The sequence below is a fragment of the Geotrypetes seraphini genome, chromosome 11 (assembly GCF_902459505.1).
Source record: "Geotrypetes seraphini chromosome 11, aGeoSer1.1, whole genome shotgun sequence".
Taxonomy (NCBI): Eukaryota; Metazoa; Chordata; class Amphibia; order Gymnophiona; family Dermophiidae; genus Geotrypetes; species Geotrypetes seraphini.
The window spans coordinates 97,801,863-97,824,348 of NC_047094.1; the positions used below are offsets into that span (position 1 = coordinate 97,801,863).

The window sequence follows — 22,486 nt, forward strand, 5'->3', positions numbered from 1 at the left end:
CTTGCGACAGCCTATCAAGGAGCAGTGCAGGGCTGGCTGGCAGCACAAAAAGCTTGTTCCTGTGTGCCAGCCCGGTTGCACCGCTGGTTACTACATTTACAATCTTCGGGAGGATTTCAGTGCGGGGTATACGCTAGACCACCAGGGAACAGGTACGCGAAGGAGGGAGGGTAATTATTAGTGTCAGCCGGGGCAGGAGATGAATGGGATCCCTCCTGTCCCGGCCTAAGGCAGGCCTGCAGGAAGGCCAGGAAGGTTTCAGTTGGTCACTGGGGCATGACCCGAATATAAACCAGGACCCCCCATTTTTGGGCCAATTTTTTGGCCCCAAAATCCCGGTTTATATTCGAGTGTATATGGTAAATTACCATTTAAAGGACATTTTCTCTGTGCAAGATCACAAGCCATTTAAAGGACATTTTCTCTTTGTGCAGGATCACAAGCCAAAGTCCTTACTAGATAGCAGACCTTGAACACCTAGGGGATTGGGGCGCAGTAATTTTCAGACCTTCAGATGATATCACCAGTTCTTGGGAGCGCCTTCGGGCCAGAGATTATTTCAAAGCTCCAGACAAAGAATTGGAGGGACCAGGCACCCCCCAATCCTCAGGAGCCTGCTCCACAACAGCTCCCAAGAAGCAGTTATGACACCAAGCTGTCAGCCGAGCCTCCACACATCGTAGGGAGATTATTGGCCTATTTGGGAGAATGGGCTGAGATTACTAGGTACTGGACATTATACAGGAGGGGTAGAACCTCGAGTTCTTTCTTCCCCTCTCGGACCTTTTACTGGACTCTCCAACTGGGAAGCCATAAAAAGCGGTTAAAGTCCGAGTAACAGTACAAAGACTGCTGGATCTGGGAGCCATTGAGTACCAGAGGAAGTCTTGGGCTCCAACAGATACTCAGTGTATTTCATAATGCCGAAGAGAGGCTCAGAAGACTGGGGGCCAGTTCTAGACCACAAAATGGTACATGTGGCCCTCAAGATAACCTATTTCCAGATGGAGACAGTGAGGTCGGTAATTGCTTCAATGGCACTGGGAGAATTTCTTGCCTCACTGGATTTGACGTACGCCTATCTACATATTCCCATTTTTCCTGCACACAGGAAGTTCTTGCATTTCAATGTGCTGAAGCAACACTTCCAGTTTGCGGACTTACTCTTCAGGCTGGCCATGGTGTCATGGACCTTTACCAAGGTGATGGTTATAGTTGCAGCATACCTGCACAGAGTGGGCGTACAAGTACATCCATATCTGGATGATTGGCTGATAAGAGCCCAGTCTGAATCCAAAGGCAGGCTGGGTGGTCAACTTTTAGAAAAACCACCTGGCGCTGACACAGATCTTGGAGTATTTGGGAGTTCAGTTCGGCACAAGGGAGAACAAGGTGTTCCTCCTAGAAACACGCAGAGAGAAGCTTCAGCGTCGGATATGGAAATTTCAGGGTGACAGCTCCAACAGCCTGGCATTATTTACAGGTGCAGAGATAAATGGTTGTGACCATGGACGTAGTTCCCTGCGCAAGGATGCACTTGCATCCACTATAGAATGCGCGCCTCTCCCCCTGGTGCCTGCGGAGGGATGCACTCCAGCAGCAGCTAGCCTGATGGTTGGAACCTCAATCTGTAAGAACATAAGAATTCAAAATCAAAAAAGACAAAAAAATCCCACTGAAAAATCAAAAATGATAAACAACAAAAATGTGGGGTGAAATAACTATTGCCAAAGATCATAAATAATTCATTAATCAATACTGAAAAGAATGGTAAGGCTGAGCTTTCATTCAAAATATAAAACCCATTTGTGGTAAGACCTCAGAAATGTATTCCCCCCAACTCACTATAGGGTAGCCTAAGCTGATCCATTCGGGGGATTAATTTATCAATCACCGGTCAATCACCACTCACCAACCTTAATGCAAAATCTTATCATGTTAAAACAATAAATATTATAAATATCATAAATATTCCCTATTCTGGGACCGCAACAACAGAGCTCGATTCTGATATTTGGCTCTCTTGTAAGCTCTCATAAGTGTACATTTAGAATAGCCCCTTACTTCCATGTCATGCATGAATTTCTTAGCTTGTTGTTTAAAAGATGTATCATCTTGGCAAATGTGTCAAACCGCAGAAATTGAGAGTAAGGCAAACTGTTTTTAAGAGCCCTTGGATGACATCTGTTAGCATATAGAATAGTGTTGCGGTCAGTAGATTTCTTGAACACTTTGGTGACAAAACTATTGTTTATTTTCTCTAGTTTGTTTTAAATCTACTGCTTAGTAGCTTCATCGTATGTCCCCTATTTCCTAGTATTTTTGGAAAGAGTGAACAAGCGATTCACATCTACCCTTGCTCTCATGAAGGATCTCTGCATGGATGATCCTCATGATGGACCGCAGCCTATAGTGCTGGGATGCACATTGTGAAGGGCGACAAGTGCAGGAATGCTGGCCCTCTTCTCAGAGTAATTGGCTAATCAACCACTTGGCAATTCGAGCCATCCACCTAGTGCTTCAGGCTTTTGGGAGCTTGCTGCAGAACAGAGTGGTATGAGTTTTCTCAGATAATGCAAAGGCGTTAGCCTATGCTGTTTCAATGGCCAGGGGCCCATTTCTTGGGGCTTTCGGCAGCACATGTGACAGAAGTGGACAATGTGCAAGAGGATTTCCTTAGCCGGAAGGCCCTAGATTCCAGGGAGTGGTCACTGTCTCAGGAAGCCTTCACATTCATTATGAGTTGGTGGGGGTGCCCAACATTCGATCTGATGGCATCTGCAGCCAAGGAAAGGGCAGCTTGGTTCTTCAGTGTAAGATACAAGCCAGGAAGCGAAGGCTTGGATGCCCTGTTGCAACCTTGACCAAAGGCTGGACTTCTTCACGTCTTCCCTTCATGGCCTATGATAGGCAGATTTCTGCACATGATCATGATGCACCAAGAGCTGGTCATTCTAGTAGCACCAGATTGGCCAAGACAACCATGGTATGCAGACCTGGTCCATCTACAAAGGGACCAAGGTCTCAGACTTCCATGCCATCCGCAACTGTTCACATAGGGCCCAGTTGCCATGCAGGATCTGAAACACTTTGGTCTTATGGCGTGGCTCGTGAGCGTGAGGCGCTAGTGCACAAAGGCTATTCGGATGAAGTGGTGTCCACCTTTCTAAGATGTAGAAAGAAAATGACTCTAGCTGCGTATGCGAAAGCCTGCAAGTGTTTCCAAGTTTGGTGCACTCAAAGGAGTGAGGACCCAAATTTGGCACCAATGTCTATGGTGCTTATCTTCTTGCAGGAAGGACTGGAAAAGGCCTAGCAGTTTTCTCCCTGAAAATTCAGATTATGAGGCTCTCGTGTTTTGGGCTTAAGGTTAAAGAGCACTATAGCCACACATCCAGATGTAGCCAAGTTTTGGAGGGTGCTTTGCACCTCCGTCCTCTGGTGCGACAGCCGATTCCAGCATGGAGTCTTAATCTGGTCCTACGGGCACTAGCTAGAGCACCCTATGAACCTCTATAACAAGCTTCTCTGATGGATCTTGTAATCAAAATGGTGTTTTTGGTGGCGATTACTTCAGCCTGAGGAATGTCAGAACTGCAGGTATTGTGCATAGTCCCATCTTTCTTATCAAAAGTAGTTTCCAGCTTTCATATCAATCAAGATACCTTACCTTAACACCCTCGGAAGAGTGATAAGATGCTGAAATTGTTGGATGTGCACAGAGTATTACTGTGTATCTAGAGGTTCCGAACAAATTTCAACTGTCAGATCATCATTTTGTACTTGTAGATGCTGCCCATAAAGGCCAACCAGCCTGAAACCAACAATTTCAAGATGGATCCATATGGCCATTTCTCCAACCTATAGTGGAAGCAGAAAACGTCTACCTATATTCATAAAGGTGCACTCCACTAGACACGTGGCTTCTTTCTGGGCGGAATCTTCAGTGGTGTCTCTGGAAGAAATCTGTAGAGCAGCCATATGTCCTCTCTCCATACGTTCACAAAGTTTTACAGGGTGGAGGTAGCAGCCAAAATGGACTCCTCATTTGGATCATCTGTACTGTAGCAGGATTATCTGCCACACCCTAGATTCTGGGAACTGCTTTGATAATGTAATCTTCTTTCTAGTAGTCACACACGTTATTCCTGAAGCCTACTTTTATCAAATGTTCATTTGCCTGCTTACTGCCTCAAAGGTGCTGAGGAATCCAGACATTTTATCTTTTCCTTTATTCAGCCTTAACAAGGAAAGAGGAAGAATCTAGGGGGTATCTGTCTCCCACACTCTTAGTTGCAAGTTGTGCTCAGATTGGTGACTTGTTTGTTTTCACCTTATGTATTGCAAATGGTTAAGTTTTTGTTTCATCTGCTAATAACAGTTTTTGTTATCATAACAGTTTTTTTTTCATTTGTTAATGATAATAGGCCCTCTCAGAATTTCGCTGTATATTGTAATTGTCGCTGTATTTTTTTTGTAATTCGCGACCTTTTCCTAGCTGGTCCTCTCGGAAATTTCTTAGCAAACTGTATATTTTATATATTCGCTTAGCAAACTGTACAGTTTACATTTCCGCTTTCTTAAAGTTTCTGTACTCTATATTTCCTCTGACTATCTGCATATTGTAACTCGCTGAATGTCCAGCTCTCTTGAATATAAACCGCCTAGAAGTCGCAAGATTGTGGCGGTATAGAAGAATAAAGTTGTTATTATTATTATTATGAGTAGAACAGACATGTTTCTCAGGAAGTGTCCCTGTACCCCTCCCTATTCTGTTTCCTCTCCAGGGCTGACCATCTGCTTTGGTACGAACCCAGAGAGATATAAGGCGGAGCAAAAGTGTTAATGAGGCTTGCTACAAGAATTCTCGCAAGAATGGGTTGACTACCCAAAGGTTCAGGAATAATATGTCTGTCTACTAGAAAGAAGATTGCCGATGTAAGAACCTAATCTTTCCTTCATGATGAGTAAATTTTTGACTATAATATATCTTAAATAGAAAACCTCAAAAAACCATTTTATTTTTTTTAAATCTGATTAAAATTTTTTTTTTTTAAATCATTTACCCTGAAAATTGTGCACTACAGGGTGTTGTCATAGTAGTCTTATTTTATAGGTGCTTTTGTTGCTTTTACAAAAATTGGCACATTTGTTAACATGCCACGTAGGCAACTTCTCATGACATTACCTGCACAGAACTAGCTAAAGGTAACAGTTAATCCAGTATATTTTAAAATGCATATTTTACGGATACTTTGTCTTTTGAAAATTAGATGATGTAAAAGGTGTTTGCTGAGAGTCCACATATTTTATCCCTGGAATTTGTAAGTGGCCAAGTAAGAAGAAAAGTACTAGTGATACAAAAGTAATGCGTACTTTCAACCACCTTTGAGGAGGGCAATTTAAAGTCAGGTGTTGTTACCCGGGTAAATGCTCTTAGAAAATTACCATCACCATATCAGAATACTTGAGCTTTATGCCACAGTTCACATACCATGATAAGAGATTTTCCCAGAAGTCATTATCTTATGTGAGTACATGATACAGTGATAATGTTTCAATCTGGCTCCATGTTTGAGAACATCGTGTAGCACTCTAGAAACTGGCCATAATAGTAGCAGGTTTCAGAACTTTATTGATAGACCAGTTTGGCATTTTTGATGAACACACAGATGCTTGACTTAATAAATGGTATGACACAACCCCATGTACAACAGCACTTGGATAGCCTTTGACTTAGAGTATTTGTCTTATTCTTTTTCATAAATGATTATATTCTGGATTCATTTGTAGCCTTCACTTTCTCCTGTTACCTTGGATAAATATATCCTAAGTGGAAAAGATTCAGATCTCAATGTACCCAAATTTAGTGTGCAGGAACTTGAAGAAGATCCTTTGAACATTATCAATTACCTATCAGGAAAACAATCAGATGAACTGGAATGGAAAAATGCAAGAGGAAAGAAAACAGAGGTATGGGCTCTAAAGATCATCAAACCTTCCTTAAGAAAGTAAATTGTATGTTCTTCTCTGTATGCAATTATTTGTACCTGCATTTAGGAGGTAGTTCAAAAAAATATTCCATAGTGTCCCTCTAGACCGGCACAGATGAGTATTACATACTCTTGGAAAACAATGTTCTTGAGATGTTTTATTATCAGTTCAAAATAAAAAGTTCATGGAAATTACTTGAGAGTGAAATGACCCAGTTGTTATAAAGAGACCCGACCCGGCCCTTGTTTCTGTTCAACTGAACCTTCCTCAGGGTCCAAAATATGTCTCATATGTTACAAATGGTCAGTGGGATATATATACCAATAACGATAAACACAAGATTGTATTTAAAATCTTTACCAATCTCAAGCTAATAATGAAGATGTTCAGTTAATGGATTTTTTCCAAAATTTGGATGGCCCTAAATGGTTAGAATTTGATGTCAAAGCTTTTAAAAAACAACAAAAAAACATAGCAATCGAGAAAATTATGGAAGTTATAAAGCAGATTGCTGTCAGAAAATCTCCAGGCCCAGATGGGATCACTACTGAGTTTTACAAAGTATTCAAAAATGATATTATCGATTGTCTCCACAAACTTTTCAACTTTCTAGAGTCAGATAGTGTAATTTCTAGTCACTTCACTGAAGCAGTTATCACAGTGATTCTGAAACCTAACAGATCTGCTGTTGGTTCAAAATTATAGGTCAATCTCGTTGTTAAATGTAGACTACAAAATTTACACTAAAATGTTAGCCAATGGGTTAAAGAAAGTTATTGGAAAAATAATCCATCCTAATCAAATAGGTTTTATGCCTGGTCGATTAATTTCAGACAATTCCCGTCTTTTCTTCCATATTTCTCAATTTGCATAATCACAGACTTATTCCCTTCTTGCAGTGTCACTTGACATGGAAAAAGCTTTTGACAGAATTGAATGGGGTTATCTTTTTCATACATTACATTGGTTTGTTGCTCCTTCATTTTTAAGATTGTAACAATTTTTATTAAGCACAGTGGAAGCAAAGATAAAAGACAAGGTATGTAACAGAAAGTACAAGGGTGCACCAAAAGCCATAGATCAAGTATACCCCAATCCCCATAACCCCTCCACCACCCCCCATAACCCATAACCCCTCCACCACCCCCCAACCCGCCTCCCCACTCTCCATCCCATTCCACCCCCAGACAACAGTAACCAGAATAAACAAAATGGAAAAAAACCCTGCCAAAGGAATCCAACCCAAAATAGAACACAGCATTGAATACAGGAACGAGTGCTGCAAGTAGAACAAAGGAGTTACCAACAGTAAACCAGTTAAAAAAAAAACCAAGTCACCCAACCCATCTAAGTAAAGAGGTCTGAACAAGAGCCAATCAAAAGCAGAACCGTCATGGCCCTGGACTCTGATGAGCCCCAAAGGATCAGAAAATGGACCTCCCAAAGGGAAAAGAAGGAAAACAAAAAGGGAGAAAAAAAAGCAGAAAGAAGCCGGGAAGAGGCTACCCCAAGGTCGCAAATCCTTCACCACTCAATATAAATCAAATAAGCAAAGTATTAAGAATCAAACTGCGGATTCGAGGAGGCATATAAGGACCCCATACCTGTAAAAAAAAACTTTGATTGACGCACTGAATGACGCACCCGACCCCTCTACAGCAATATCAGAGCCTGCAAATGGTTACGCCAAGCCAATAAGAAGGAGCCCGATCCAAAACCCATTACCCCCCCAAAAAAAGTTTCTTAGCCACTAAGCCAGCCTTCCGCAAAAATAACCGACCTACCCCCGGAAGAAAGCGAAAAGCCTCATATTTATCTAACAAATACCCCGCCGGAGTAAGAAGTATAGGACAGCCTAACAGAAGCTCCAAATAGCGAATCACCTGGACCACAGAACAGCTCCAAAAAGCATGGAAAATGGACTTAGGAGCATTAGTACATTTCTCACATTGCGGCGACTCTGCTAACCCTGAGTGATATAATTGAACTCACGTAAAATAAGCATGATGCAACAGCTGAAGCTGATAGTCCCAAAAAGGTCGTGATATGCTTAATGAGGCATGCCATATCCAAATCAGTGAGCCGCAAGCCCAAGTCCAGAGCCCAACAAGCACACAGGGTGGGGCTGGTGCTCCTTCATTTTTAATTCAACAGATTAAAGTTCTTTGTGCTAACCCAAGTGCGAGAATCATAGCTAATCATTTTCTTTTATCTCATTTTGTATTGCATTCAGGCACTAGGCAGGGTTGTCCTCTTTCTCCATATTAGTTCAACATAGCTTTAGAGCCCTTATTAATAGCAGTTCGAGCTAACTCTAACATCACTGGCTTTTCTTATAAATCTTTGAATATCAAACTTTCTTCTTATGCAGATGACGTTTTATTATACGTCTCTAATCCAGAATCTTCTCTTCCTTTTATTTTCCAAACAATTGATAAATTCTCGCCATTTTCTGGATATAAGATTAATATGCAAAAGACTGAAACATTGCCGCTTAATAATTTCACATTTCCAAAATTGGTTAAACCATTTAATCTAGTCTGGAACTCTCATAAGTTAAAATACTTGGGGATTGAATTGAATGGGTCTACCCAAGAGTCAATTAGTATCAATAGTGAAAAGAGTATTACCTTGATCAAAAAATTTATTCAATCATGGCATCCTCTTAATTTAATATGGTGGGGAGACTAGAAACAACTAAAATGATGCTAGCACCCAAAATTAATTATGTTTTACAGATGATGCCCAAACTCTTCCCTTTGGCATTTTACAAACAGATTGTTGACTTCTTTTCTTTGGAAGTCTAAAAAACCTAAAATTGCATTAAAGAAACTAAAATTGAGAAAAGAGTTGGGTGAAGTCTTATTTCTTGATGTATCTTAAGGCTTTTATAATGCAACATGGGTTGCACTGGTTTTATGAACATCAAGATTATTTTCCTACATGGTATACGTTAGAACAGTGCATAACCTCTCCACTTCTGATGAGGATGACATGTGACCAATGATGTACTTTCTGCAACGGCATCTTGTTTGCTTATTCTAGACAAAACTTTAAAGTACCAGTTTTGTAATTCCATTCAGGTCACTCCTTGGTTTAACTCAGAAGTTCTAATCAATAAGAAGCCCTTTTTGTGGAAGGAGTGGATTGATAAAGGAATAGTTACATTTAAAGATATTTTGAATTCTCAAAATTATTTAATGTCAATTCATGAATTGATAGAACATTTTTAAACTGTTTTTATTATTTCTTTTAGTCATACTTTTTTTTTTTTGTAAACCTGATGAACTGTTTATGATCCATAGTTACAATATTAATCTGTATCCATGACATGCTATTAACTTTTATCTGTTTTTAAGCTGTTTCTATGCAAAGCTATGTTAGTATCTTTTAGCTATGAATTTTAAGACTTCTTTACATGTTTATTTTACTATGTTTTAAGATTATGTATGTATATCTTGTTAACCATTTAGTTGTAAACAGTATATACATTTTTTAAATAAATAAATATTTGATATTTTAATTACAATTGCCCAGAAGTTCTTTCTAATTGGAAAACATCACATCTTCTTAATACTAGTGCATGGTGGAACTCAATTCTATTTCATCAGAGATGTGAAATGGCGATAGCAGAAAAGTTGGGAACATTCAGAACAGTTCACAAACGTTGGTCTCTTATCTACATATTGTGATCTTTCCTTGTCATAACTGAACTAATAGTTCAGTCTTTCTGAAATACACTGAATCCTTTTTTTATGAAAATGGTTTAATTTTATTTTTTCATATGCACTGCACATCCATATTTTGTATTTAGTATTATTTATTGTAATAGTTTTGTGTTCTTTATACAATCAAGATCAAATATGTTATTGAAATATGGTGAACATTTATTGTACTTTTGTTTATATTTTTTCAATAAAATATCTTGGAAACCCCCTCACACACACACACAAGATTGTATATTTTTTATTATTGGTTTATACATCCCAATGACCATTTATAACATATGAGACGTATTTTGGACCCCTGAATAAAGTTCAGTTGAACTGAAATACGGGCCGTGTCGGGTCCCGTTATAACAACTGGGTCATTTCTCTCTCAAGTGGATGTAATTACCTTGAACTTTTTATTTTGAACTGATAATAAAACAACATTTCAAGAACATTATTTTCCACAGTTTTTCTTCGTTTTGTGTTGTCTTTTCATTTCTTACTGTAGAAACCTTGGGCTTCTGTTGTTTTTTCCTTATTATGTACTCTTACCAGTAGATGGAAACTGAGAACCATTGAGCTCTGACTTAACCTATGAGAAGGTACTGCTAACCGTTTCTTGATACTGACCTCACAACAACCTAATTGCTATATATAATATAGATTTACTAGCAATAGACAATAGACAGCATTTTTATGGAACAACAAAGTGAGCCAATGGGTAACATACATAGTGGCCACCCTTGTTTATGGATCCATCCTAAAGTTAAGTCAGCCGGTATGCACTTATATACTTTTAGTTCAGTAGCCTAGAGCCCTACCTAGTTACAGATTACATACTCCCTTTCTATTGGTTTGTCACATTTATCATTTCTTATCACGGAGCCATATTGAAGCGTGATGTCACCTAGTGTCAAAATCTGACATGCCTCCCTATTTTCCCTGACAATGCATTCTTAATACTAAGTTCAATAATTTCTGAGAATAGGCCCCCTCCCTTCCTGAGCTTGATTGTTGATTGTCAGCATTTCTGATATATTTTGGAAGGCACTTTGTTTTGGTTTGTCTACTGGAAAGTCCCGAAATGCTGCTACCGTCAGCAAATATTTGCCAGTTACTGGGGCAAAGATGAACTTTTTACATAAGCATATTGTCTGTCGCTGACAGGGAGAGATATGATTGTCCAGAAACTAGAATTCAATAGCACAACGTCTCTCTTAAAAATATAACTTTTGGGGTCTCATAGGGATCTTCACCTTCATTCTCATGAAGGTCTTATTCCCTATTCTTCCTCACCTATAAGTGCTGTGAAGTCCCCTGAAGCCAGTCTGTTCTCAGTCTCAGCAGATGGTAGAGATGGTAAGCCTGTGCAGTCTCCCTGATGTTGTGTGTTCCTTTCTGGGGGTGAAGTTTCCCTTTTTTTTTTCCCAAAACTGTTTATTCAGAAAACCAAAGAGAAACACAATAACAAATACAACAATTTTTCAATTTGCAATTTACAACAGACCAAACAGGGAACAAAAAGAACTCACAGAGACAAGTATAGTCTGGGCTTGGGTTCTTAAAACCTGGACTCAGCAATACCCCCTCCCCACTGAAGCCCCCCTCTCCAACCCCCTCCCCGCTTCCCCCCCCAACCCACCCTCAACCTACAGGTAGAATAGGAACCACTGGCTTCAGTAAGCGACTAACCACTTGATCTTTAATGAGAGAGGAATATGTATCCAAATAGGAAGCCCAAACAGACAAAAAGAGCGTACTCTTATGATGAGAGAACCGAGCTGACATTGATTGAAGTTTCTCTTTTGATTCTTGTTTCAGAAAAAGTACTTTTTGCCCCTTTCCTGGCTGCTGGCTCAGAGTTGAGGCCCATGGAGGTCTTCTTCACTCTGTGGGTGTCATACCTGTGTGGCCATGTCCCTTCCTCCATTCCCCCTCCTTGTTCCCACTCTTTGGGGATTTTATTTTGCTTAAAAAAATTTTGTAACATTTTATATCTTTGGAGCTGTTTTGAGCTTAAGCTGGTCTGCTCTGCCTTCAAGCAGACAGCCAGTTGAATGCTGAAGAGGTCTGCTCGAAAAAAAAAAAATCCACTAAAAGAGGATTCAGCTTTCAGCCTGCTCCTTGCAGCTCCGTTGGGTTTTCCCTGTTTTATTCAACCCTCTTACCATTGCCTGCAAGTGCTTTCCTTTACTCTGTGGGGTTTGCTTTTCTGGAGGGGGAGAGATGATGAGTCTGTAGCCTCAGAAGTGATGTACTGTGTGCCAGCAACGGGGCGTAAATGTTACTGGAAACTGCACCAGCACGGACCTCAGAGGTGGTGAATCCGTAGGTTTCTTCTCACAGTGACTCAGGGAGTGCTGCCACAGAGAATGAGAGTGTATTTCTGGGACTCATTTCAGTGGGAACCATCTCTATTTTGAATCCTGCATCAGGTCATGATTTGCAGTCGCATCTGGACTTGATCCTTTCCTCAACTCTTATGCAGACAGCAGTCAACAGCTACTTTCTGCCTCTTTGGTGGATTTTCCACCCAAATTCATCCTAACCATGATCAATTTCTTTGACTGTATGACCAGAGAATTGGGTAGAGGGAGTGCACTAGATGTGGTATATTTAGATTTTAGCAAAGCCTTGGACAGTGTACCACACAAACGTCTAATAAATAAATTGAGTGTTCTTGGGATGGGCCTCAAAGTGACTGGCTGGGTCAGGAACTGGTTAAGTGGAAGAAGAGAGAGAGTAGTCGTCAATGGCGATCACACTGAGGAATTTTCTATCTTTAGACTATCACTTGTGGATAGTTCTAGTTCTGTGCTAGGTAGTGAGTTATAGTCAGTCTCCAAATCATAATAGTCTTGTTTTAGATTTATAATAATAATAATTTTATTTTTGTATACTGCCACACCACATAGTTCTAGGTGGTTCACATATAGAAGAACTGTGTAATCAGTGAATAAAATACAGTTGACTTAAAAATATATTAAAATCAGATTAAGATAAGCATTGATTTAGTTTGAGGAAGTTTTTCATTGTCCATGCGCTTAAGTGATCGATAGTATTTTTCAGATAATTTAGGGTGCCATTGAAGGATTCTTTGACTATACAGAGAATGAAGATATCTGCATAAGAGAAGATATGATCCTGGGTCGAGGGCAGGTTATTTCCCAGTGCTTAAATAAGATGTAGTAGTGGTGAGCCTTGTGAAACACCACAGTTGGCCTCTCATTTTTGGGATCTCTTGTCGTCTTTCTAAACTTCATATGTTCTATTTGTTAAGAATTGTGAAAACCATTGTAGTACCATACCCTGTACTCCAAGTTCATTTAATTTGAGAAGTAAGAAAGAGTAGTCTACTGCATCAAACACTGCAGAGATGTCAAATTGTAGCCATATAGATTGTTTGCCTTTGCTGAGTTGATTTTATTTTAGATATTACTTCAAGGAACAGCGATTCGGTGCTGTGCCTTTATCTGAAGCCATGTTGCAATTTGTGGAATCCATCTGTTTGGTCTATGAATTTAGCTAGTTATGTACTTATACAGAATTCTAGTAGTTTGGCAGGCCATGGAATCACTGCAAAGGCCTGAAGTTTTCTACTAAGTCTAAGTTTGTAGCTTTAGGTATCTTTGTCAACGCTATAGCTGATACTGTTTGGAGATAAAGTCCATTTTCTAAGCATCTGTTTACTAGGTTTGTCAGCCATAGCAGAAAGTTAGGGGGGCATGAGTTAACAGACCAGCTGGACATATACTGTATCTAATTAACAGTGCTTTTTGGATATTCTCTTCAGCCAGTTTAAGATCTTTTCTGTGTTAACTGGGGTGAATTTTGACTAGCTTCTGTCAGCTGCGATCCCTTCATTCTCATTGTATTTGGTTGGGTGAAGATCTGTGTTATCTTCTGGGTAATGTGTGAATGATGTCCTCACAATTCAGATTTTTTTTTCTTGAAAGTGATGTGCTAGGTTGTCTGCATCTGATTGGTGTGATGCTGGTCCTTCTCTCAAAATAATCTTTTGTGGAGATCAGTGAGTTGTAGATTCTAAAGAGACATTTGGAGGAATTTTTAGATTGGGTAATCAGACTATCATAGTATGACTTTTTTGCTGCGGTTACTGCCAATTTGTATTCAAGTTTATTTCAAGTTTATTCATATTATTTGATTGAACGCTTTTCCAAATTACAAAGCGTTGTACAAAAAATAAAAATATGATTTTAGAGAAATCACTTATACATAATACATTGATCAGACCTACATGGGTAATTGCTTTTTAAAACCACGGGAAACAATAGGAAAGAGGGGAGGAAATACAATTTTTTGAAGAAAAAGTACATATAAGGGAAGTACATTAGGAGGGTAGAAGAAGAGGATTGCTGGCAGAAGTGGGGTCGAATAAGAGAGCTATTGGAAATCTTGTTTTGGAGATGGCAGAAATCGTTATATTTTCAGTTAAAGGCTTTTTTAAAAAGAAGGCACTTTAAGCTACTCTTAAATTTCTGCAAATCTTGTTCAAGTCTTATATATAAAGGTAGAGAATTCCAAGTCATTGGAGCTGTTACAGAAAAGATAGAAGCATGGCGTGTTCCGATAATTTTCAAGGAAGGAACGTTGAGGGTAAATTGTGAAGATGATCTAAGAACTCTCGATGAGTTATGTGGAATCAGAAGTCTATCTATAAATGCCAGTGTGTTGGTCTGTATTGTCTTGAAGACTAGAAGAGTTATTTTATATGTAATCCTATATGTTATTGGCAACCAGTGAGCTTTTTTCAGTAAAGGTGTAACATGGTCAAATTTTTTTGAGCCTGAAATTATCTTTATTGCTGTGTTTTGTATAAGTTGAAGACGCCTTATGTCTTTTAAATATGCCCCTTTTAATAAAGAATTACAATAATCTAGTTTAGATATTACTAGGGAATGAACTAGTGTATTAAGGGAGAGTTTATCAAGGAGGGGGACTAGTGATCGTATCAACCTCAACTTGTAGAAACAATTTTTAACTAATGCACTGATGTGCGAACGAAACGAGAGTTTATTATCTATTAGTACTCCCAGAATTTTTGTGTTGTTAGTTTGATTGAGTGGCTTATTATCGATTAAGATTGGGTTAATAAGTTGTATCCCTTCTTTCCCTGAAAAGAGCACAGTAGTAGTATTGTTTCATTTTTATCCTCCAGTTAATGTAGGGTTATAATCTCTGGTTTTTCCTCCAAATTCTTTCTGCCCAGATCAGGACAGGGAACCCTTGAATCCCCCCATGGTTGATGCTGTGGTTTCGGTGGATGGCAGCTCAGTCCTCAGGGATCCTCAGGATTGCCAAATAGAGGTGTTGCTCAAACAAAGTTTTGATGTGGCATTGCTTGTGATACAAGCAGACATTTGTGAAGATTTGCTGGCTAGGGCCTGCTTTTGTTGGGCTGAGCAGATTTCAGATAGGGAATTAGATGATTGGACTCTGGTTGATCAGGAGGCTGTTAAGCTGGAGATGGGTTCCTCCTTATCAGATGCACTTTATGATTTGTTCCATACTTCACCTAAATCTAAATCCATGGCTCTGTGTCCACCAGACACTCATGGCTAAGAGGATAGTAGGTGGATGCGACCTCCAAGTCCAAGCTTAGCAAGTTCCCTTTTTGGGGTTCCCTCTCACACCTGCCTCTAAAACCTGAGCTCTAAAGGTGGTATCCTGATGGGTAAAAACATCCAGCCTTTAACAACGAGCAAAAGAATGAATTGAAGACCAAACTGCCACCTTACGGATGTCTTGAGGAGACAACAAGTAATGCCCAGCTCAAGATGTTGCAGAGCTCTGGAAGAATGGGCCCTTTAGAATGGAGGGACTGTCTTAACCACAGCAAATAAGCAGATGCCACCATCTCCTTAAACTACCTTGCAATAGTAGCCTTGGATGCTGCTTCGTCTTTTTGAGGACCTCCAGTCAAAATAAACAGGCAGTTCTATGTTGAAACTCTTGGTTCTCAATCAAGTAGCGGCACTTCTGTTCCACCAATCCCAGAAAGGAAATAACCTGTCAAGCAGGAACTCTCTCATACCTGTTTAGTGTGCAATTCTGCATACATTTAGTGGCGCTATAGAAATAATAAGTAGTAGTCAACAGGTATACCACTGATTTTCTGGCAATGGATGGTCGGGCACCTCCTTTAGTCTAGCAGCAAGCAGCATCTGCAACTGCTGCTCATGCCGGCCATCTCTCTCTCTGAAATGATTTCATGGTCCCGCGACCAGGAAGTAACATTAGAGGACAGACAAGGTTGGCACAAGCAACATCCTGCAGATGCTTTTCGCCACTAGCAAAGATTTAAAGAGATATGGAGGAGGAGAGGAGGAAAGGTGCTGAAATTAGAGCGTGTTCTAAAAGTGATTACGTTGGTTTGGCAAAACCATTAATCTGGCAAAGGTTTGTAACTGGGGTTACCAGAAAATTGGTGGTATACCTATAATAGTATACTGTACATAGCTAGGAAAAGTGTTCCTGACTGAAGGGAGGGGGCAAAAGTTGCAGTTGTAGATTCAGGGTTCCTTCTAGGCTAGTCATCCCAGGTCCTGGAATAACTTTTGATCCTGTGGTCAATGGCTTTAGTCTTAGTACTGTCGGTGAGGGCTCATATGATACCTTGTCAGCGATCCCTTCTCTATCGCTGGTCTGCCCAGATCCAAAACCTTTTGGGAAATGACAAAGTGTAACCTGGACTGGTAGTTGCAAGACAGCCTGCAAAGAGGAATGTATTTGGAATTTCTGTAATGGTAGGTAGAGTGAGGACAACAATATGAACTTGACCAGTTAGAGAACCTATTGTCTGGGCAACTTGGCTTATTGGTGCTAGTCCCCAGAGAAAGCAAGGTAGTCAGCAGCATGTGAATCTGTGTATACTACCTTTAAGTATACAACAAAGTAAAATCTAATCTAATCTAATCTAAACCTTAGATCATCTCTACATTCGTAAAGCTCGACACGGTTAACAAGAGTTAGGGTAGAAAGGAACTCCAGTGGAGGGAAGAGGCAAAATGAAGAGAAAATTTAGAGGACTAGAATAACCAGAGAGGGAGGAGGAGTTACATTTTTGAGAATAACCAGGTTTTCAGATGTTTACGGAAGAGTTGGAGGGAGCTCAGATTCCTAAGAGGGGAGGTAAGGTTGTTCCAGAGCTGAGTGATTCTGAAAGGGAGGGAAGAACCTAGTTTACCTACAAGTGAAACGCCTTTTAGAGAGGGAAAGGAAAGTTTCAGTTTTTGGGTGGATCTGGCAGAATTGGGGTTAGAGGAGTTCCAAGAAAGAGGAATGAAGGGAGGGAGAATACCGTGTAGGATCTTGAAAGTGAGGCAGGCACATTTGAAGTGGACTCTGGAGATAATCGGAAGCCAGTGGAGCTTGGATAAAAGTGGTGAGACATGGTCGAATTTTCTTTTTGCGAAGATAAGCTTAGCAGCAGTATTCTGAATCCGCTGGAGTCTTTGAAGGTTTTTCTTTGTTAGGCTAAGGTAGATAGAGTTGCAGTAGTCCAGTCTGGAAAGGATGGTGGATTGGACAAGGACGGCAAAGTGTTTTTGATGGAAACAGGATCTCACTTTTCTCAGCATGGGAAGGCTGAAGAAACATTTTTTTACTAGGGAGTTGAGGTGGTCGTTGAAGGAAAGTGTAGAGTCAATGATGACTCCCAGAACTTTACTAGAATATTCAAGATGCAGAGTGGGGCCAGAGGACAGTGGGATGGAGGTGGGCAGTTGGTCCAATTTTGGGCCGAGCCAGAGAAGTTTTGTTTTAGATTCGTTCAGTTTCATCTGCACAGTGTGGGCCCAGGATTGAAGGCTCGATATACATGAGGATATGTTCGCCGAGAGGTTGGTGAGGTTCCGGTCGGTCTCGAGGAGGAAAAAGATGTCGTCTGCGTAAGTGTAGAGTGTTTCAAGGGGGGAGAGATGGAGGAGTTTAAGGGAGGACATATAAATGTTGAAGAGGATAGGAGAGAGAGGTGAGCCTTGCGGGACTCCACAGATCGGGTTCCAGGGAGAGGAAGAAGTGCCCTTCATGTTGACTATGTAGGAGCGGGAGCGTAAGAACTTTGAGAACCAGTCAAGGACTGTGGAGTTTATGCCTATCTCGGTGAGTTGGTAAATTAGAATATCATGATGGACGACATCAAAAGCTGCAGAGAGGTCGAATTGAAGAAGGACGGCGAACTTGTTGTGAGAATGGAGATATTGAACTTTTGAGATTAAGGAGGTCAGAAGGGATTCGGTGCTGAAATTGGGACGGAAGCCGTATTGGTAGGGTTGAAGAATGGTGAATTTCTCAAGGTAGGAAGATAGTTGAGTGGATATGATGGTCTCTAGCATCTTGGTAAGAAGGGGGAGTGGAAGCGAGGACAGGTTTTAGAGAGGCATGGTTGACTTTGTGAGGGTTTTTGTAGGATGGGTGGTGTTTGGGGGAATGAGCGTGGGAATTCTGAGGCCAGGGCAGATATTGCGAGCATTTGTAGAGTCGAGGAGGTTGGGGGCAGGGGGTGTCAGGCAGGGGAAGAGTAGGAGAAGAAGGAGCCATGAAGGTGGCTTCATGATGAGAGATTAGAAATCTATGAGTTAGATGGCCTGTTTGAGGCGTGTGAGAGTAGGTTAAGGATGGAGGAGCGACTAGGTAATAACGTACTAGGTATCAGCACAAACGATATTAGACAGATCTAGTAAAGCGTTTCTGAATTGGAGTTATTCTGAAAATGATCTCGTGGAAGGGGGATGAAGATAATCTGGCTATCAAATCAGTATTCAAATTAGCATAGATTTTTGGATACAATAGGCATTTAACAAATTAGTTAAGAATTGACAACAATTAATTGACATAAATTAAGAAGACAGCAAGCATTTAACAGATTATAAGATTCAACAGGTATTTAAGATAATTTTTTGATTACTTTTGCTTTATGTATATATATATATTTTTTTAGAGCTAGTAAATGAACTTTACAGTTGGATGGGTTCACGATTATGTTTAACGATGAAAGATTTCACAATTAGACTTAAACATGGGGAAAGTTTCCCCTGCTGGCTCAGGGGGGTGGGCGGAGCGGTGCTCGAGACCCGCCAATGTGGCCGCTGTTTTCAGTTGGCGATAGCCCACTTGAAGGGAGAAAAGTTTCCCCTGCTTCTCTTTCGATCTCACCTCTGCTGGAACGGGGGAGGAGTGGAGATGAGGCCGGGTGCCCTGCTGGAAAGGGCTCCCAAAACTGGCCGCTGGTGCCGAGTGCCGTTAGCGCTGCTTCTCTTTAATTCTCTCCCCTGCTGGAACGGGGGAGGGGTGGAGATGAGGCCAGGTGCCCTGCTGGAAAAGGCTCCCGAAACTGGCTGCTGGTGCCGAGCGCCGTTAGCGCTGCTTCTCTTTAGTTCTCACCCCTGCTGGAACGGGGGAGGGGTGGAGATGAGGCCAGGTGCCCTACTGGAAAGGGCTCCTAAAACTGGCCCTTGAAGGGAGAAAAGTTTCCCCTGCTTCCCTTTCGATCTCACCTCTGCTGGAACGGGGGAGGAGTGGAGATGAGACCAGGTGCCCTGCTGGAAAGGGCTCCCGAAACTGGCCGCTGGTGCCGAGTGCAGTTAGCGCTGCTTCTCTTTAGTTCTCTCCCCTGCTGGAACGGGGGAGGGGTGGAGATGAGGCCAGGTGCCCTGCTGGAAAGGGCTTCCGAAACTAGCCGCTTGGAGGGAGAAACTGGCCGCTTGAAGGGAGAAAAGTTTGAAGGGAGAAAAGTTTCCCCTGCTTCCCTTTCAATCTCACCTCTGCTGGAACGGGGGAGGAGTGAAGATGAGGCCAGGTGCCCTGCTGGAAAGGGCTCCCGAAACTGGCCGCTGGTGCTGAGTGCCGTTAGCACTGCTTCTCTTTAGTTCTCTCCCCTGCTAGAGTGGGGGAGGGGTGGAGATGAGGCCAGGTGCCTTGCTGGAAAGGGCTCCCGAAACTAGCCGCTTGGAGGGAGAAACTGGCCGCTTGAAGGATAGTTGAGTGGATACTTCAGGGCATGTCTTCTATTTGCTATCTTTTTAACTAGCAGCAGAGTCTTGTAAATGGGTAGAAAAACAAGCAAAAAACCTGACAGCACAGATGTGATAACTTTATATCACATCTCTTTAAACAAGTTTGACTCAAAGCAGTCAAGACCATATAATAAAATACAAAAATCAATTATACCATAATAGTGCATCAGTAAAATACAAGACACAATAAAACCCTAAAAATAATTGCATCAGTAAATACAAACAAAAAAAGCAATCTGAAACCGTGGTTTAATTTACCCCACTGTGTAAGGTCCCTCTAAATGTGTCAGATAACTAATGTACTCATCCCCTGATATCAAAAGCCTAACCTTCTCACATATCTACAGAAAGCACCAAATCCACCTATCTGTTGCTCCCAAACAATGAACTATATTGTTGATCCCTGCAATAAAAGACAAATCACATCTAACCGGATATGTATATATGTTTTATTTAGAAAATATCACCTTCATCCCGTGAATCCATATCTAGTATGAATAAAGAACAACCATGGACCAAAATACCTGATAGTATCGTTCATGTGTCTGGTAGGTAAATAGAATTTACTTTGTGTAGCATTGTGATATTTTTTTTTTCTTTCTTATCTTTTCCTTTTTTATATATATACCTGTACTATAATTATTGGCATATTTTTCCTTTTTAATTGATGTACACCGCACTGATGTTGTAACAATGAGCAGTAATAAATAATAATAATTTAGTAATGTAGCTTTTATTTGTTAATATCTGCAGTGAATATTCACTTTCATGTCAGTATTTAAATTTTCATTAGGTATTTGTTATAGTCCCTCATAAGAGACTCCTGAGGAAATTAAAACGTCATTCGATAGTATTCTACATCCAACTGTGTATTGAAAATGTCTAAAAGATAGAAAACAGAAACTAAGACAAAATGGTCAAATTTCTCAATGGAAGAATGTAAATAGTGGAGTGCACTAGGGATATGTATTGGAATGGATACTTTTTAGCATATTTATAAACGATCAAGGAAAGGAAGTGAGATGAATACATTTGCATATGGCTCCTTTTATCAAGCAGTGGTAGAAAATTTTACCACAGGCTGGTAAGGTAAATGCTCCGACACTCATTGGAATTGAATGAACGTCAGAGCATTTACCTCGCCAGCCCACGGTAAAACACTCTATTGCTGCTTGATAAAAGGAAGCCCAAAATTAATCAAAGTTGTCTAAAATCCCACCAGATCAGTCTAGACAACTGAGTATGCCTTCTCAACCACTGACTGGTACTACTACTAATAATAATCATCATTTCGATCATGCTACAAGACATATGCAGCATTGTAGACAAATACATGAGATCATCCCTGCTAGAAAGCACTTCAAGATAAACAAACAAGACAAATACAGGATTAGGGGGTCGATTTGTTTTGGGAATGATTAAAACCACATAGGTATAGAACAGGTGGATAAGGAGTTAAGAATTTAAAAGTATTTAAAAAGAATTTAAAAGCCAAATAAAGATCCCTTGTTGGTTTCTAATTACAGGCCGATTTCTTTGATTAATGTAGATGGTAAAATTTTAGCTAAATAATTAGCTTTACGTTTGGCCAAGGCTCTTCCTTATATTGTTGGTATCCACCAAACAGGGTTTGTTGCTCATAGACATTCTTCAAATAACACGAGGTTGGCCTTTCATATGTAAAATTTGTCAAAAGAGATGGCTGATCCGGCCTTTTCCATATCCTTAGATGCAGAGAAGGCTTTTGATCGAGTAGAATGGTCCTTCATGTATCAGGCTATGGAATGGTTTGGTTTTGGTTCTGGATTTATACAAATTATTCAAACCTTGTATAGCTCCCCTTCTGCTAGATTGTATATCGATAATACTTTCTCTGAGCGGTTTTGCTTAGAAAGGGGAGTTAGACAAGGATGTCTGTTATCTCCATTGTTATTTGATATTGTTTTAGAACCCTTGTTATTGGCTATTGAACAAGCGAGGGAGATAAATGGTATTCCTTTTGCAGGTCGGGAATACAAAGTTTCTGCATATGCAGATGATATTTTGCTTCATTTGAGAAATCCTGAAACTACTATCCCAAATTTATTGGAGCTGATTGATAGATTTGGAAAATTATCTGGATATAAAATAAACTGGAGTAAATCAGAAGTTCTTCCATTAAACGTACATTGTACAAAAGGTTTATTTGATGAATTTCCTTTTATTTGGAAGGAAGATGGTATTAAATATTTAGGTATTTTGATTAAAAACACATTGGATGAAAATAAATGAAAATTCTATATTATTAAAGGTCACAGAGATGTGTGAGCAATGGAACCCTTTACATTTGTCTTGGTGGGGAAGAGTTCAAACGGTCAAAATGATGATTTTGCCTGTAGTTTGTTACCAAATGGATATGTTACCGGTTTATTTTCAAGAGTCCTGTTACAAAAAGTTGAATAGTATTTTGACAAAATTTATTTGGTTTGGGAAAAAAGCAAGAATTGCTTTAGTATCTCTACAAAAACAAATTGGGGAGGGTGGGGTAAATTTTCCCAATTTTTATAGGTATCATCAAGTCTATATAATGCGTCAAGGTATGTATTGGATCCTCCCTGAGCTCTTGGAATATCAGCCAGATTGGTTATATCTTGAATGGAAAATTATGTCCCCGATGTGATTTTCTCATATATTAAATATCAGAATACCTAGTTATGCTAAGGACAATGTAATTTTAATTGACACGTGGAAAACAATCAAATTTAT

General features: G+C 40.2%; 1 protein-coding gene across 1 annotated transcript in view; it reads left to right on the plus strand.

The window, feature by feature from the left end:
* SYCP2 (synaptonemal complex protein 2) overlaps positions 1–22,486 on the plus strand; it is a 406,987-nt gene that overhangs the window by 336,833 nt on the left and 47,668 nt on the right. The window contains exons 32-33 of the mRNA XM_033914513.1: positions 5,794–5,973; positions 20,199–20,289. Coding sequence (XP_033770404.1) covers positions 5,794–5,973; positions 20,199–20,289 — 271 coding nt within the window. The remainder of the gene's footprint in view (positions 1–5,793; positions 5,974–20,198; positions 20,290–22,486) is intronic.